At 51.3% G+C, this 18,363-nt stretch overlaps 1 protein-coding gene across 1 annotated transcript in view; it reads left to right on the top strand.

The window, feature by feature from the left end:
- The window catches only part of CDH22 (cadherin 22), a 76,670-nt gene that overhangs the window by 40,376 nt on the left and 17,931 nt on the right, over nt 1-18,363 (top strand). Inside the window, exons 5-8 of the mRNA XM_056507641.1 lie at nt 8,063-8,230; nt 9,099-9,286; nt 10,127-10,380; nt 17,319-17,455. Of these exons, the coding sequence (XP_056363616.1) occupies nt 8,063-8,230; nt 9,099-9,286; nt 10,127-10,380; nt 17,319-17,455 (747 nt within the window). The remainder of the gene's footprint in view (nt 1-8,062; nt 8,231-9,098; nt 9,287-10,126; nt 10,381-17,318; nt 17,456-18,363) is intronic.

The following is an 18,363-nucleotide window of genomic DNA, read 5'->3' as shown; positions in this document are numbered from 1 at the left end:
GGACTGAGGTCACCCCCTGGGCTGAAGTACCAAGTCTCTGTCAGGCTGATCTGTGTCTGTGCTGATAGATATTTCTTAAGGCTGTTTTTATGTCAGTCAGAGTGAAATTTGTTTGGAAATGCTGGTGTAAGGAGGGTGTAAAGAAGGTCTGTGTGCCTGAGCCTCTGCATCTCAGCCCCTGCACCTCCTGACAATGCCCTGGTGCACATGGGGGTCCCAGCCCTGGCTCTGCAGCCTGGCTGCTGCTGGAGGAACGCTCAGATTTGGGAGTTTGGGAGCTGCTACACACCCCTGGCATCAGCACTGTGGCATGTGGTGGGAAATGCCTTTGTCTGGACTAAGACTGGTGCAGTGGGGAGAGGGCACAAGCAGCAGGTTGGGGCTGTACCCACCCCTTGCTCAGGAGCTGTTGCACCTGGGCTCTCTTCTCTCCCAGATCTGCTTTGTTTTACATTGTGTGTGTAGGAACAATGGGCTAAACACTGGAAAATCAGGTGCACGTGAGATCCTGTTAATCTGAGACAGCTTTGTGTGAGTGTTAGTCTGGCTGCTAGAATAGAAAGGGACCACTGGGAACAAACTGCTCAAGCCAGGACGTGCAGAGGCTCAGCTTCCTGCCACATTAATGCTCTGTATTAAGGCATAAACTAAAATGTGCCCTGTGGGACTGTGGTGAGAATTAATGTCACTCTGGGAATCCAAGCTTCTTGATTCCTTGACTTTTTGTGTCTTAATTCTCAAGCTGGCTGTTTCATACACTGGGGGGTTGATTTACTGTTTTACTTGCCTGTGTTTCATAAAGGCAAAATTGCTAACAGTCTGCAGAAGACTCCAGCCCCTTTTGAGCACGTCTGTCTCCAGGATATCTGGCTACTAACACAGGTGTTGAGGCTGACTCTGGCAGTGTCTGAGCTGCAAAGGGCCTGTGGCAGCTGCCTCACCAGCACTGCAGGGCTGCAGCTCTGCCCATCAGCCACTCAAATTGTGGCTGCAGCTTGTCCTGTGCTCCTCTGTCAGCACTGGCCTATGTGGATGCAGCAGTGCTGTGATGGTGTCATCACATCCATCCAAGCACACCCCAACCTGCTCCCCCTCTTTTCCTGTTGGAATAAGTTTTTATGCTGCGCAGGGGAATCCAGGTGTGATTGCCCGGGGTGGCCCAGCTTCTGCCCTGAGCATAAGATTTAATTATCCATAGCAGTAGCATAGCTCTCAGAGCCACCATTGTTATTAATGGCCATAAAAAGTGCCATAAAAACCTGGCGTGTTACATTTCTTATAATATATGATAATGAAGAACAATTTGATTTCCCTTTTTGGTTTTGACCTCCTTCTCTGCTGTTTCTTGCAGGTCCATGCATGCATGTGCTGCCTTGCACACCACCCCAGCCCCTGACTCCTTCCAGTACAAGTTCTTTTTCCATCTTTGTTTTGTGCTCTTTTCACATCCTCCTCCATAGCACAGGTGTGGCATGTACAAAAGTGGTTTCCATGCTTGAGTACAGAACATGGACCATGCAAAGCTGACTTTGTCTCCTGTTTTTGGGTGTTGCCAGCTGTAGTGTTCAGCTGGGATTTCGTATTCAATGGATCTTTCACAGGAAGACCCAAACAGTCTGGATGCTGTGCTGTGCCAAGTCCTGCCACTCAGTAATCCCTGAATGCCTGCAGCGTCTGGGGTCTTTTTGGAGGGAGACAAGCACCTAAATGGCTCCACTGGAACAGTGGGAGCAGCAGTATGGCATTTATGCTGTAAGAAGATTCCAGAATTGAATGATGGTGAAGAGAAAGCACAGCTGATGCACACAAGCTTTTCTTTCTTTCATATACACCAACCACTCTAATGCTTTGAGATTAGTTTCACAGACTGAAACATGTGCTGTGTACCCCAAATCAGGCTCAAGAACTTCAGCTGTGTGTGCTGAAGGTCTAGGCTGGCTTTTTTTCGTGTGAGTGGGAAGTTTTGTATGCATAAGCTTTTGAGGCAAGGTTTTCTTGCCAACTGTAAGAATATCCCCGTGGCTTGTTGCAAGAGCCTGCAGGCATTAAGCTTTGTGAGCTTTGTGCTGCTTTCCCCACTCAGACAGGGTGCAGGCAATCTTTGCTCCTTGCAGCACGTGAGCAGCAGTGCCCGTGCTGTGGCTGCCCTGATCTGCTGAGGAGGCTGTGCTCTCACAGCTCTGCCCTGCTGCTCCAGTGGCAAACAGTCTCTCCTGCTGCTGTGCTGGGTGTTGGCTCTGGGTGAGAGCACTAATCTGACAGCAGAGTCCCCTCACTGCTGCTGGGCCATGAGCCTAGCTCTGCCCAGAGTTACACAGGGTGGGAGGTTTAGTGGCAGCTCCTGTTCCAGCTACAGGAATCTCATCCTCACCAAGATCTTTCAAGCTTATGCGTTTCCAATATGGAGATGTGCACCTGAGTGTGGGCACTCTCAGTGCAATTACATGAGAGGATAAATCTGTGCATTTAAATCCACAGGCTGTGTTTTCATGCTGCTTTGTATCACCCTGCATTCTCTGAACCACTGCAGATTATTCACCTTTATAGGGGCAAATCTCTCTTTTGGCAGGCAGCTGTGCCTGCCTGCTCGTGTCTGTTCCCGTGTCCTTTGCAGTGCCCTTTCTTATCCCTGGGCTGGAGATTCTACTGCCTGTGATCCCTTGCACACAGCCTTCCTTGGAAGGGAGCCTGAAACTGCTCAGCACCCCACAGCCTGGTGGCCCTGTTTCCAGCAGTCTTGTTCATCCCTTTGTAGGGATGTTGAGTGTTATAGAACAACCGCAGCATGTAACACCATAGATTTCATAATGTTTTGTGCTTTCCTTAAAAGCCAGCTTGTCAGTTTGGGGCTGTGCATGGGAACCTGGCTTTTTACCGTAAGGAAGAGGTTGTTCTTCAAATCTGTCGCTCTGCTGAATGCAGGGAAAAGGCAGAAGAACTCAGAAGGTATTTGAAATGCAGTCTGGCATTTGTGATGACTTAAACCAGCTCCTGAGTTCTAGAGCTTGTGTCCTGATTTAAAGACTGAGCTGGTAAGGGCTTGGAGCTTTTTATGCTGGGGGGAATGGAGATACTGGCCTGCTGGGATGAAGCTGATGGTTATTTAGTTGTTTCATCCCTGCCTGCCAGCCTTGCTGTGTTTGGAGACAGACCTGCCCTGGTCTGGGATGGGAGAGGAGCTGCGTCTGGGAGCCTGCTGCACTCTGAGCTGGGCTGATGGTCTGTGTGATGTGGTGATGGGAGGCAGATGTTCAGAATGCTCCTTGGTGCCTGGAAACACAGTGTATCAATACATGTATGCTCCTGTGTGGCCAGGGGCTTGTTCAGGTCTGTGCCCCATCCCTGTCCCTTGTCCACCAGAGCTGTGCACAGACACAAGGCAGTCTGAGTGTAAGGCATAAGAGTCTGCAGAGAAGCCACATTTATTTGAGGGGATTCCTCTTGTTATCAAGATTGAACATTAACAGCCCTTTTCTGAGACTGATGCAGGAATTTCAGCTGATTTGGGATCAAATTGTATGTTTGGTCATCTTGAGGAAATTCAAGTGTATCACTAATGTGCCAAGGGAATTAATGTTAAGTGATGAGGGGCTTAGCTGCTAAAAGAAGGTACAAAGGAAGGGTGAGTGTGCTGTCTCTGCATGGCTGATTGCAGCCTGGAGCAAGCCCTTGTTAGGTGCTCCATGAACCTCCTGACCCTTTGTGCCTCATACTTCACTCAGAGCACCTTTAGCTTCTGCTTCCTAAATTGTGCTGAGCTGAAGGACAGGATGGGGGGCTGGAGGGTGTCTGAAGTGCTGGTTCTTGGGGCCAAGACCTCTTCTGCAAGGGCTGACCTACTCCAGGGTGTGTGCTTCCAGAAGGACTCGAGTCTTGGCAGGTATATTGGTATTTCTGTGTCCCTGCAGGCAGGTGAGGGCACAGGTGAGGAATCTGCAGTCTGTTTGGCAGCCTTGCCATTCCAGGCCTGAGGCAGAGATGGGTTTGATCTAACTGACCAGGATGCTGGCAGAAATTAATCTGTTTTATCCAGCTAAAGAGGAGAGGGATAGAGGAGACAGACCCAGATTCTTCTCAGGCATGAGCAGTAAAAAGATCCAAATGGCAGGAAGACAAGGCTTGTCACTATGATGGTGGCACTTCCATCCCTAGAGATACTAAAACTTGACTCTTTATGGTCCAGGGTAATCTCATCTGCCTTTGAAGACTACCTGCTTTGAGCTGTAGATTGATCAGGAACCTCCACAGGATAAGACTCTGTTGTTCCATGACTTTACGACTTGCTCCTCCTCCCCTTGTCCACACAGTCTGACCTAGAAGTACCTGAGAGCAGAGCAAAGCCCATAATGATGGGATTCCTGGAAGGCAGTTACCTCCTGAGTGCTTTGTCCTGCTTTGTTTTTATCACCCGAAGAGAGTCTGTGGTTGGAGCAGATTCAGTGGTATTTATGTGATGCTCTAAGTGTCCCCTTGCCTGGTAATTATACTGATTAATCTGGATCATGCTGGAAAGCCACATGTGCCTTGTACCAGAGGGTATGCCACCATGTATCCACATTATTCAGCTATAACAGATACTGACAAGAGCGAGGGAGACAAGTCTGAGCTCGAGGTTGTTCTTGCTTTGTTAGCAGTGTCTGGGAAAGACAAAGTTTGTCAGTTTTTCCAGTTGGAAAGAAGGTGAATCTTGGGAGATGATAGCAATGGCTTTTCTGTGCTCTCTGTACAGCCCTGAGGAAGGTCTGTCTCCACCCCTTGCAGCTTCTTTGCAGAGTCCCTGGGGCTCTGGTTTGGGAGCAGAGTCTATCATGGCTCTGGAAGATGGGACCATGTGGGTTTGCTGCTGGTGGGTGTTGAATGCAGTGCCCTCTGTGCCACATGGATGTGGAGCATGTGTGGAGACCCTGATTTGCCACGGCCATTAGCAAATGATGAGTGGTACCTCAGCCTAGAGGACAAAACCAGCCTGGGTCTTGCGCTGATGGCCTGTGGCAATTTGGGAATAGCATCCCAGTGGCAATCCTGATGGGGCTCCTGGAGGTCTGGCAGTTTGTCTGCAGCAGATCCCCACTTTTCCAGGATGGACTGGGCACACAACACCATGAGAGAGAGTTTCTGATCAGGCTCCACCTCTGCTACAGGTAGAGATTTTGTCTGCCTTGTGCTGCTGGAAGAACAGGAGCTGCTGGGGACATTTGCCCTACTCTGCATGTGCCAAGCGGCCTGGACTTACTCCCTGTTGGGACAAGTGACCTTGGAGATGTTCTGGGAAGTGCCTGAGCACTTTCCCCCCACCTTGCATGGTGTATTATGAGCTATATCATTACGAGCGGCTCAGTTAAGTCATTACAGCCTTAGTGAATGCATGAGCTTTTTCCCTCTCATCCCAATTCATCACTATTGTGCTGACATGAATCATTTTCATTATAAAATGCTTCAGACCCTGTTAATTAACAGAATTGCTTAAATTTCAATGAGATAGTGCTTGCCCAGAAAAAAAGGTTTTGTATTCACACAGTGGCAGGAGAGGCTGTCAGCACGAGCAGCTGGGGCTGGTCCCTGAGCCCTGGGTGTCTGTGCAGGGCTGGCCCAGGTGGGAGGTGCCATCCTTGCTGGGAGGGGTGCTCACAGCCATGTTCTTGCCTCTCTTTCCTGCGTCCCCTCTGCCTCTCTGTGTGAGGTGGAGTGGGGCTCCTTGCTGAATAGCTTCCTCTGAGCAGAGCCAGAATGAATGAAGGGGTCAGGGCAGACCCTGGGCCCCCATCACAGGATAATCACCTGCTCCCTTATCCATGGGCTGAAGGCAGGAGAGTCCAGGTAATTGCAGAACCTGAAGTGACAGAAGGACAAGGGAAGCTGGATGATAATTGTGCCTATCCATGAGAGCTGGAGAATGGCAACGATCTGATATGGTGGTTATGTCTTTATAATAAATCTTAACAATGCTAATCATTGGAATAATTGCTAGTTTCAGAAAGGAAAGAGTGATAAATGTCTCCTGAGCAGTTTTACCAGTCCTGCTGCACCTATAATGTCGTGCAAAGGGCAAGGGGGAGAAATTTCATCCTCCCAGCTCACTGGCATTTCTGGCTGCCTTGGGCCACAGCACCAGTGGCTCCATGGTGTGAGCTCTTGTCTGGAGGTACACAAGGCCACACTGAACACAGGAATGGAGGAACCTGCTGGCTGTGGAGTGCAGATACCAGGTAGCCTTGGGATCTGTCCCAGTAGCCATATCTTGGCTCCTTTCAGCCTGCTGGAACTCGGCTCCCCCTCTGCTGTGCTCTTGGTGACTTGGAGCTTCAGTGCTTTACTACTTCTCGATGTGCTGCACATCAGCAAATGGATTGCAAGGTGCTCAGCCCACTGGATGATGCTCTACTGTTTGCTCAGCAAGAAGGGAGCTCCTGTTCCCTCTGTCAGACCTGTCACTGCAGACCAATTCCAGCAGTCTCCTCCAGTATGGTCCCTAGCACCAGGCAGGATTACTGGCGAAACAAAGCAGAGATGAATTTGCAGTTCACAGTAGGAGGAGGTAAAGCTGATAGTTAAACAGAAAACGCTGGAAGAGAGAGGATTTACAAAAACATAAACCAATGTCTAAATCTGTGGGAATGTTAGAAAACTGAGCTGGAGGGGATTTTAAGCTGATTCCTGTCTGTTATGGGGTGCTGCTGGTGCAGTGGGACCCTAATGTGGTGCTAATGACCCTCCTTCCTTTCTGACCCTCGTGCCACCTCAGGGCAGAGTCCATTCTTTCTTTCTTTCATCCTCAAAATCTTTCTTCCCTTTGTTTCCATTTAAATGAGACAGTCTGGGTGACTGGTAATTTCTGCCATTCACAGAGGTTTCAGGCTTTTGCTGCTGTTTGTTTCTTGTTTTACATTCCTTTCTATTTTAGTCCTGGTCATTTCCCCAATCCCAGATGAATACCGGAGGCCTATAAACACTGCTTTTAAGAGACTTGCTTTTGTAAGAAGTACTACCACACCATTCATTTTGTTAAGCTCCAGTGCATTCTCTGACACAGAGCATGTGCTTTGTCGTCTCTGGGCTCCTTAACTTAGAAGGACACTTGAAAATGAGGGATTTGGTGCAGACAGACATTTAGAAATGTGCTGACCCCCTCCCCAGTTCTCCAAATCACACAGGTCTCTCTCCTAGATGTGCCCAGGCCATGGCACCTGGTAGATGGAGCCTGGGCAAGGGCACCCCTGTTGTGTAAGGGGTGCTGCAGCAAGCCTGGCTCCTGCTCAGCAGATCAGGATAAGTGGGATGATGCAGATCTGTGCCAGAGGGGTTTTGTGACTCAGCCTGGGTTTTTACAGAGCAGACCTTGAGGGTGGCCCCAGCACAGCCCCCACATTTGGGTGGGGGTGAGGATGAGTCCTCTCTTCCTGTGGCTGCTGCCCTCACCAATCCTCTGACCCCCACAGATCTTTCACCCATCTCCAAGTCACCCTGGAGAAAAGCACGAAGCTCCTCCATGCCAGGGTTTAGCCCAGTGGGAGCTGCAAGTAGCCCAAAGGACAAGCAGCACTTGGGACTCTTTCACGCTTCATGAGGAGACTTGCTGGGAGCAGATTGAGCCTGTGGCCATTCCTGGGCTTCAGGAGGATTTTTGGGATGTTTCTGGCTGGCTGACAACCCCCTGGGCTTCTTGTTCTCCCTAGTGCCCTCCTCTCCTCTTAGCTGGCTTTTGCTCGCATGGCCTCTTGCAAAGGGGCTCAGCAGATGCTGTTTGTGGCCAGCAGTGTGTTCCTGTGGCACAGGCTGCACCAGGGCTGTGGTTGGGGAAAGTGTCACAGTAGCCAGGGGAGGTGACAGTCCCTTCTGCTGTGTAAGTGCTGTATCTGACACCACATATGATTCTGTGGGCATAGCAGAGTGAGTCCAGGGAAGGGATGTGAGGGTTGGTGAGCACTGGAGCACCTGCCCCGTGTGAAGAGGGAGATGCAGCTGATGCTGCTTGGGTCTGGATCTTGTCCCAAGGAATCTGCAGTGATCCCTTCCAGCCTCAGCCTGCTCTGTGAGCTGCCTGTGCTGCCTGTGCTGTTTGCAGGTGTGATCCGGACAGCCGTGGCAGACCTGGACCGCGAGACGCAGGACCGCTATGAGGTGGTGATCCGTGCCACGGACATGGCGGGACAGCTGGGGGGCCTGTCCGGCTCCACCACCGTCACCATCGTGGTCACCGATGTCAATGACAACCCGCCACGCTTCCCTCAGAGTGAGTCCTGCTGGGGAGAGGGTGGGCACTGAGCGTGTCCTGGTTCGCTGGGGTGTGGGAACCTGCAGGCTGAGCCAGGGTGAGCACACCAAAGGACCATGGCACACACACACCTGGCCTGGGTGTGAATGTGTCCCACTGGGTGCCAGACCCCTGCACCAGTGCAGGGCCTGGAAGCAAGCATGGCTTGTGTGGTAGGAGAGCAGGGCCAGCCGTTTCCTGAGCCCTTCCAAGCAGCTGGAAGCCAGCAAGGTCCACCATGCTGCTGTCCCCTGGGATGGAACTTGGCTGCTGGCCTGGCACTTCCTGACTGCTGTGTGAGAGCTTGTCACAGCCTTGCCCCAGTGCTCAGGGGCAGCAGCCTTGTCACAGCACAGCTCTGTTTTCCAGCCTGCTGCTAATGGGCTGTGGCTGGTGCTGGGTCTGCTCTGGGACTCTCAGAGAAGGTGCAGGGTGCTCCTGGTACGAGGCTCTGCAGTGCACTCCAGCTGCATCCTGGCAGCTCCAGGCTAGCAGGACAGAGAAGGGGCTGCAGCTGGAGGAGGCTCAGCTCTTGGGCTGCATCTCCTAGAAATCAGAAATTGCGAAGAAATCTTTGCAAGGAATCAGAGAGCACTGATTGCAGGGCAGTGTCCATGCAGAGAAATCAGCCCTTACTTCACACAGCACCTGGCATGTCAGTGCTCCCCAATTATCTTCCCCTTGTTTTTGGCTGATGTATTTACTTCTCCTGTTAGGGCGTTCTGGGCTGCAGGCACAGTGGGGTTTGAGCAACCCTCCCAGCCCAAAGGTGCCCCAGGGAAGTCTGTGAAGGCTGGGGGTAGTTCAAAGGCAGAAGCAGTGACCCTGGTACCCATTTCTCCTCCAGAGATGTATCAGTTCAGCATTGTTGAAACGGCCCCCGTGGGCACTGCCATCGGGAGGGTGAAGGCAGAGGACTCTGACGTCGGGGAGAACACGGACATGACATATCAAGTGAAGGATGAGGAAGGGGTGGAGATGTTCAAAGTCACCACGGACAGCAATACCCAGGAGGCTGTCATCACGGTACAGAAGGTGAGAAGTGTTGATTGCGTAGGAAGGACACAGGTCCCTAGGAGCACCCTTTCCTTTGGGAACTGCTGCTCTTGCATCTGAGTTGAAAAAAGTGCTCTGCATATGCTGTTCTAGCAGTAGCAGTGGCATTTTTATGCCTGCTGATGCAGGGAGAGACCTGTCTCTGCTCTGCCTGCATGGCAAAACAGAGGGCTGTGTCTGGGAGGAAAGGCTGAAAAGGAGCAGCACAGAATGTCTGCTGGTGTCCCCCAGGGTGGCTTAGGGGTGGCAGTGAAGCAGTGAGCTGTGCAGAGGAGACAGCATGCATAGGACTACAGAGAGGAATGCATAGAGCTGTTATTGATAACAGCTGTTAGAGGAGAAAAATGCCCATCTAATTCCTGTACCTGACCAGCAGCACTTTAACTGTATCTGCTTTTGGTGGCAAAAACAATCAAGCAAATACTTGGTGCAGGCAGGAAAGAATGATTGTTCTTCAAGGCCACTGTATGCAGCTTGCCTCCCCTGTAGAAATGAGAGCGGGGTGATGAATGATGAAAACTCGTTCATGTGCAGCACACACTGTGCTGTCTTCCCAGTGAATCCTGGCTGCTCACAGCCTGGGCACCCTGTTGGGGGCCCTGAGGGGAGTGGGCTGGAGGCTTCTGCTTCCTCCTGCCCCTTTGGTGTGGGTGCTGCTGGCAGAAGGGCAAAGCAGAAGCCCCCAGGCTGCTACAAAGGCACTGCTTGGGAGCAGGTGGCTTTAGTGGCTCTAGTGCTGCCCTGTTGTTCCTGGTGAAGGAAGGGGCAGCAGAGGGGCTCCTTGTGCTGCCTGTGCCTTACCCTCTTCCCTTGTCTCAGCCTCTTGACTACGAGTCAAAAAAAGTGCACACTGTGGTGGTGGAGGCCCTCAACAAGTTCGTGGACCCGCGGTTCGTGGACCTGGGCACCTTCCGGGACCAGACCATCGTGCGGGTCTCAGTGCTGGACGTCGATGAGCCCCCCGAGTTCCGGCCCCCCTCCAACCTGATGGAGGTGCAGGAGGATGCACACGTTGGATCTGTTGTGGGGGTGGTCACTGCCCTGGACCCAGACACAGCCAACCACCCTGTCCGGTAAAGCAGCCAAATGAACCTCACATCGTCCCCCTGCCAGCCATGGGCATGGGGTCACCTGCAAGGGACACCTGGCCTGGGGGGGACATGTGGCCATGGCTGGGACAGAGGAGGTGGGGGAGTGCAGGTAGAAGTGGCAGGTGGTGCATGTGTGGCTGTGTATCTCATGGGACAGGCAGCTGGCAGGTGAGTGGCAGCCTGTGCATGAGCAAGCACTGCAGTGTCTCAGGCAGTGGATACATCACTGACAGGTGATGGCTTTGTGAGTGCAAGAGAGCGCCAGGGAAGGTGGCTGGGTGATGCTTGCATGTCCCTGCTGCTGACAGCGAGGTATCTGCAGTGGTACCTGACATGGGCCAGACAGCAGGAGTGGCAGGAGGACAGTGGTGAAGGGTGATAAATGAGGTGAGGCTTGGGAGGTGCAGAGCCACAGCCTGACTGTGTGTGCGTGCATGTGTGCATAGGATCAAAGATCAGGGGAGTTTATATTTGGGCAGGGGACATAATCCAGGCAGCAGCTTATCTGCACAGGACATTTCCCATTTCCATTTAATTTGTGGCTAAAGAGATTGTTACCTTGTTAAATTGTTATTACCTAAGGCACAAAGCAGCCTTCTGGCCCTGCCAACTGGCCTGAGTCACGAGCAGTTGGGTTGGAAATCTGGTGTTCAGAAAACATCCTCAACGTGTGGAAAATTTCCTTGAAATGTGTGTTCTGGTGCCAGGTGCCGGCGGGGCTGCAGGCACTTCCAGGGAGCAGTTCTGACTGAGAGCTCTGCAGGGAGTCAGCCCCCCAGCAGCAGACCAGGAAGGACAGGGATAGGGATGTGAGGTGGAGGGGGACAGGCCAGAGGGGGCTCAGTTACAGCACTTGGTTGCAGTCAGTGATGTCCCCCAGTGCCTGTTTGGGGCACTGAGCTCCGTGCTGCACAGCCGTGGGTTTCTCTTTCATGGTGAGGTGAGGAGTATCTCTTGATCCTCGTAGAAACAAAGATTGTGATGGTTAGAAAACTCAGAAATTTACACATGGAAAGCTGCCATCTACAGATGCCTGGTAGCTAGCAGAGAGTACTGTGTCACAAAGCTGGATGCTCAAAGTTGGCTTCGGGGGGAATGTGAATAAATCAACTTGGTGTGCCAGGAACTGTGTATGTGAGTTCTGCACCACTTGCGCTAGTGGGTGCTGACTGCTGAATGTGTTCTCAGCATACCTCTGCTCACCTTGTCCTGTGACTCTTCAGTCAGGCTACATGTCTGATTTCTTTCTTTGGTGCCCCTGGTCAGCACACACCTTTCAGGAGAGTGATGTGTCCACTTTGTGTGCACATGCATGCATGTGCTTTTTCACTTGACTGTTTCTAGCAATGCTGCAGACACATAGATTTTATTTTCTGATCTGTAATTGCAGAAAAGGGACCTTGGGGACAGAGCAATTCTTATTCCTGTTTTTTCTTGTTCTTTGTTCTGCTTCTCTGTGGAGCTTGCTGCATTGTTTGCAGACAGACCAGAAGACAGCAGTGGAGGGAGGCTCCTAATGCTCAGTACTGGGCAGGAATGAGATGTTGAGTGCCCAAACTTTGCTCTGGGAGTCTCTCCTACAGTAAGCTCAGTGCTGGCAAGGCAATGCCTCGTGCTCAGACACAAGGACTCAGCCAACAGGACTCCCAGGCATTTGCTGCAGCTTGGGAATTGCCATGTGTTCTCCCTTGTCAGGCTTGATGCATTCAAATACATGTCCTGCCTCTGGCTATCCCCAGGCAGGTAGCTCATCCTGTGTCCCCCATGCTGCCCTGTGGGACTTGGTCCATCCCTTTGCTCCCTTGGTGCTGGCAATCCCTGCTGTCAGGAGCAGTGGCAGTGCAGCAGGGTGAGCCTTCACAGACATTTTAACATTACCAAGTGGAGCTGCAGGTTGATGTTGGTGGTGCTGATGCAGCACCAATGCAGGAGGAAGGTACAGTTGGATCTCTGCTGCTTCCCTGTCCTCTGGCTAGCCAGGTAATTTAATAAAATACTTTGCTGCGTAGGCAGCAGTTAACAGCTTCAAAGCAGAGCACAGACATTAATGGCAGCACCCTGCAGCACTGGGATGTGACACTAACCCGGCAGCAGAAGACGGCAGCAGGGCACCTTTCGTTTCAAGTGTGCTGCTCCAAGTACAGTCACAAGAAGCCAGCACTTGTACTTCACCTCTGATATATTAGAGAGCACCTGGTCCTGACAGCATGACCAGCATTTGATCTCGTCACCTTGAAGTTGGTGTGAACCCTTTGAAGTTGCTGCAGTTCAGTGGATCCGTTTAACTTGCTGCTCCTCATCTGCCAGAGGTGGGAGCAGAGGCAGGGCTGTGCTTCTGCACTGGCTGCTCTCCTGGACTCGGGTCTGTGTGTTGGCTCTGCCTGTGAATAGGGGAGAGCCACCACTTCTGTCATGTCGAGATGCACTCTCCCCTTGAGGCAGGAAAGAACAAGGATTGCCAGAGACAGCAGAGCAGAAATCAGCTCTGTCAGGGTTTCCAGGTCATGCTGACACCAGGCTGCCAGTAACGAGGTTTGGGAGGTATTTTTAGCCAAATGGGAAGGGAGGTGCCCTTGGCTTTTTGTTTTCAGCCCCAGGCCAGCAGGAACAAGGCTGTGCAACTCCTGCTGTGCTGCCCAAAGCAACGGCTAGAGGCACATTCCTGATGTTCCCCTGCCCTCCTGCTGATCCATGTGTCCCACAGGATGCAGCGACTTGGTTTGAGACCAAATCCCTTCTCACAAGCTGGACTGGGTCACAGTGACCTGTTACAAAGAGGTGAGGATTGAAGGGGTGTCCCTGAGGCATTCCTCACTGCCTCACTCCAGCTGCACTTTGGCTGCAGAGCCCCTGGCAGCTGCATCCTTGGCTGTGAGGAGGCACCTGGAGATCACCTCTCCCATCTCTCAGAGGAGGACACACTCCCAGTGACACCAGTGCATGAGCAGAGAGCTGTGCTGAGCTCAGCATGGCCAAGCTGCTGTATGAACCCTCTGTGGGGCACAGAACCTTCTGTGGTACCAGTGCGGGAAATACCCTCCTAAAGGTACAGTTCTTTTTATTTTATTCCATCCTTGGTTTGTTTTTTTTTTGCCTATCAAAGGCTGGAATTGTTCCTTTTCATAAAAAAAAAAAATTAGTTTACAGTTGGCTTTTTGGCTTTAGCTGTGTGTTTTCTTGGTGTAGTGCAGTTTTTCTCAGCTGAGCCATTGTATGAAGTAATACAGTGATAGACTGTCTGTGTGTGTGAGGCTGTTTGTATGGGAGCCTTTTGTTTCTCTCTCTGCAGTGGGAGCCTGTGCTCTGATTGTGTGCATTCCAGGCTTTATCAGCACTGGGAAGATGTTGCTTGGGATTTAAGGTTCTCAGAGATACTCTTGTTTAGCATTCACAAAATCTGGAGACACGTGTTGGACATGGGCATTTTATAGACTCCAACAGCACAGCAAGAACTACAACCTGCTTCAATACAAAAGGGAGAGGAGGAAAAAACAAACACAACAGAAAGCTTTTCATACAGTGTTTGAAAATCTCCCTATTAACAAAACACATGGCATAAAATGTGCTTCTTGTTGTGTTCAGGGGAAAAGTGAAACAAACTGCTTGAGAAATGCATTCATGGGAAAGATGAGCACCGAGAAAGCTGTTGAAATTAAACAGTCACTTGTAACATCCAAACCAACAGGCAGTGCCAGCAGGAAGAGAGGGAAATTGAGTACAAGGTCCGCATCCCAATCAGAGCTGGGGACTGCGGTTCCAGATATGGAGCACCAGCCAGCTGCAGGAGAGATGAGCATAGGTCCTATCTCTGAGTACCTGAGATTAAATGCTGCCTCTTGCCAGGTAAGAAGCACTGTTTGACTTCAGTGGGATGGGTGAAGATGAAGCTGGAGTAGTGGTGGAGAGGCTGGTGGTGAAGGTTGTGTTGTACAAAATTATGTGAGCACAGCAAAGCACTGCTCACTCCAGCATGGGGTGAGATGGATGCTGTTGGAAGGTCAGGTCTGTTGTAGGATCTGCAGCTCTGAGCAGGTTATGGCTGTGGCTTTCAGGGCTGGATGGACATCCCCGTGCCACCCTCCCTGTCCCCAGCTCCCACGCCAGCTGAGTGCTCCAGAGCATCCCTGGCCTTTGGCACCTGCAGAGAGCTGCAGACCCACCTGGACTGGCCACCTCCACAGTCACAGTGAGTGGCAGCAGGGTCAGCCCTGCCGAGGCAGTGTGCTGAGCTCTGCCTCCTTCCCTGGGGCAGTACTGAGAAGGTGGCAGTTCTCTGTAGCAGTGGTGACAAAGGGGTCAGAGTTATGATTTGGTTTGTGCCTGGCCATGAGGTACAGGCAGCATGTCCTTAACAGACCATTCAGAAGGGACAGAAAACAACCTCAGCAGCAAAGCAATGGGAAGCATAAGAGCAGGTTCCCAGTGGCATTATCCTGAACACTCCCCTGCCATCCTCCTGCCCTCTGGCTGGGCAGGCAGCCCTGTCAGATATGTCCAGGCTTGGAGGTGTCTCCCGTCACTAACTGGGTTTTTCTGTATGGATTTTTTTTTTTTTTTTTTTTTTTTTTTTTTTTTTTTTTTTTTGCAGATGTCTCTATGCAGCAATGACAGAAGTGTGATCTAAACAGGTCATGTGCTTATCTGAGAGGCAGGGAAGCCGTGGGGAGGGTGAAGTACCATCTTGAATTTAACAGCATGAAAAAGTGGAGTGGAAAGCAGGACGTGTTCGAGGTCAGGTGATGTGGGAGAACAATGGAAGCAGTAATATAGAATTAGTTATGCTATTGGAAAGGTATTAGGTGTTGTCATCCCAGTTTCTGTTCCTCTTTCCAACAGAACATCGTACTGATTTGTACAATTCAGAGTGGCCATACGTCTCCTTTTCCTTTGCAGTGAGTGAACAGAGAGTGGATGAGAGGCTGCAGTACATGCCAGGACAGTGTCACTATCCCTTTTGGAGTTGGCTGTGAGCCTGTAAAAGCTCTGCTGCCAGCTGGGAGTTGGGGCAGAAAATGCAGGCAGTCCCTAGTAGCTGGTTTTGAGATACGTGAGCTTGTACCTGGCTTTGTGTGAGAGACGTCCATTACCTCTAGATGCAAGGTGGGAGGAGGAATTCAGCTACATAAATACTAAATGGTGGCTGGGTAAAAGTGAATTTAGATAGTGACTTCTGAATGTTTTTATTTGGCTACAAGCAAGTGCTGTTGTATTTATTCTCTCATCTCCCCATCTGTCCGAAGGGGAGAGAGCTAGGGAATCTAATCTGGTACTGTATAACATGTTAAACAGTGTAGGAATGCCTTTTTGTGTGCCTCCATCAGAGATGGAGCTGTGTGGATGGACAGGAGCTCTGCCAGAGGCACTCCCGTCTGCAGCTGGTCCCATCCCAGGGCATGGGGCAGAACAGCACAGGGCTATCTATGGTCATCTATGGTGCATGAAGAAAGTGAGTTCCTTGGCCATGAGCCATGTGAATATGGGCCCACAGCTGGAAAACTCTGCAGCACCTGGAGCACTTCCCCTGTCCTGAACCTGCTGCTAGCCTGGAGCCTGTCCTGCTCTGCTCCTGTCCAAATTGGCCTCTCAGTCCTACCTCGCCAGCTTTCCAGTTTGCTTTGTCCCTGCATTTATCTTCCTTCTGTGATTGGACATGTGACTGAAGGCTTTAATTTATTCACAGCCCTCCTTTTGGTAATTTATCCTTTGTACTTTTTGCTGTCTTGTATTATTTAATTCTGTGAAGCACTCTGGGATTCAGTGTGTGTGAAAGATGCTGTACACAATAACATTATGCTGTATTGTTTGTGATTTGCAGGCCTTCTGGATTTCTAATTCTGATTGCAGTGGTGGTTTGTGTTATTTGTGCTATGGCTATGCTCAAGGGCCTCAGCTGGATCAGACTTCCCTTCCAGCCCTTTCCTTCAGAAGCTCACATCTCATTGTGCCCTGATTTAATGTTGGCTTGCTCCATTCCGTGTGTAATGGCTGGAAATGCAGGACATGCCACTGGGACATGCATGGATTTGTGGTGTCCTGGTGAAGGCTCAGGGCTAAACGTGGTGTCTGACTCCTTGTGAGCTGTGGGGTTGCCTTGGGGAGAAGTGGGAATCTGGAGGTGGCCCAGGGAGTAGGTGGGTTGCACCCTCAGGAGGGGCTGTTTGGGGCAGCACTGAAGCAGTGGAATGAGCAGAGTGAGAGCTGCCCGTGATGGGTCCCTGCTGAGCAGCTGGACATTGCTGGAGCTGGAGGAGCTCATCAGCCTTTCCTTGTGGGGCTGGGAAGCTCAAAATAGGGCAAATCTTGGGGCTGCCATGATGTGGTGTGTTGATGGGGAGATGCTGGCTGCTGCCCACTGCTGCTGCCAGGACTGCTGCACCAGTTGCACATGTTCAGCCCAGACCCTGTGCTTTGTGCCAGCTGTAGCTGCATTGAGGTGCCTGCAGATCTAGCTGCCCTCTGGGTGTCTCACTTGGGTGGGTGCACTGGCAGGAGCAGGAGAGGGGGTGGTAGGTAAGATGGGCTCCTCAAGCAGGGGTGCCCACCTTCAGTTTGGTTCATGCTTTTCCTGAACCTACAGCACTGAAGCTTCCCAGAGTCATGAGTGAAGTTACAGCCCACGATTTCTGCATTGCTCTGTCTCTTCAGAGCATAAGGTTCCCATCAGAGCAGGTTTTTCCCCTTGTCCAAAAATCTGTGCACAGTTCCACTTTATGCACCAAAAGCCACACTTTAATTTTAGTTGAAGGCTCTGGGCTTGCAGCCTGGTAGAAACGTAGCCTTCCTGTACCATGCTGCAACACAGGACAAGGAAAGCAGTGATACAGGGCCTTTGTTGTTAGATTCCAGTACTCCAGGGGCTGGTTTAAGGCTGGGCTTGGCACATCCAGCTGCTCATGGTTGCCCCTTTTGCCTGGTCACAGGTACGCCATCGACCGCAGCACGGATGCCGAGAGGATCTTTGACATCGATGCCAAAACAGGAGCTATTGTGACAGGAAAGGTCCTGGATCGGGAGACAGCAGGGTGGCACAACATCACTGTCCTGGCCATGGAAGCAGGTGAGATGGAGGAATGCTGTGTGCAGCAGAGTCTGTGCAGAACTGGAGTGGGGCAGGAGGAGGAATATGGGTGCTGCCATTGCAGGGGTAGCCAAGACATGAGTGTTAATCAACATTGAAGTAAAAAAGAAGAAAAAAAAAAAAAAGCAGCAGCACTGAGTCTGACGTCTCCCTAGACAACCTAAAAATACTCTTCCTGAGTTGAGCATTAATAAGGGAGCATGGTCGAATAGTATATTTGATGAACACTAATCAAATTTGTGTTATCTCTGCACCATCTCTGCCACTCATCCCTGCACAGCTCGCTGCCTGCACTCACACCTGCTGAGCAGCACCCAGGGGGCTGTGCTCACATCAGCTGCCCCTCCTGGATCAGTCATGTGCCCTGTGTGGGTGTTCCATCAGCTGCAGCCCTGTGCCACTGCAGGACTGGCAGCACTTGCTTCTGCCAGAGCTCTCAGTGTTTGGGATTCACAGACTGTACCTGCACCTGGGTTTGTGGCTCTGAATGCCTCCTGTGTGCTTGGGGTGCTGCAGGCTTGGCACAGAAGGAATGGATGGGGCTGCAGCAGTGGGAAGGGACTGTGGGAGCAGAATGTCCCAGGTACCATGCTGGGAAACACGCTTTGCCTCATTCTTCAAAGTTTTCCATATTTTGGATGTGCAAGTCATCAGGGTAGTCTGGGCCCTGCTGTGTCCTGCCTCTGCCCTGCAGTGAGTACCAGGGAACTGCTATGGCTGCAGAGCACCTCGTTATCCCTGCTGGCATGTGCCAAGGGTTGTCCATCTGTGGGCAGGAGCCTTCCTCAGGCTTTGCTCTGAGTGTTTCTTTGCTCATTCTAGAGTGTTGAAGCTGCTGTCCATGTTCAAGGAGCCAGGTCAAGGTCCAAGAGGTCGGATCTTGCCAC

This window comes from Oenanthe melanoleuca, chromosome 20 (assembly GCF_029582105.1).
Source record: "Oenanthe melanoleuca isolate GR-GAL-2019-014 chromosome 20, OMel1.0, whole genome shotgun sequence".
NCBI lineage: Eukaryota > Metazoa > Chordata > Aves > Passeriformes > Muscicapidae > Oenanthe > Oenanthe melanoleuca.
This window is presented reverse-complemented; position numbering and strand designations above follow the sequence as displayed.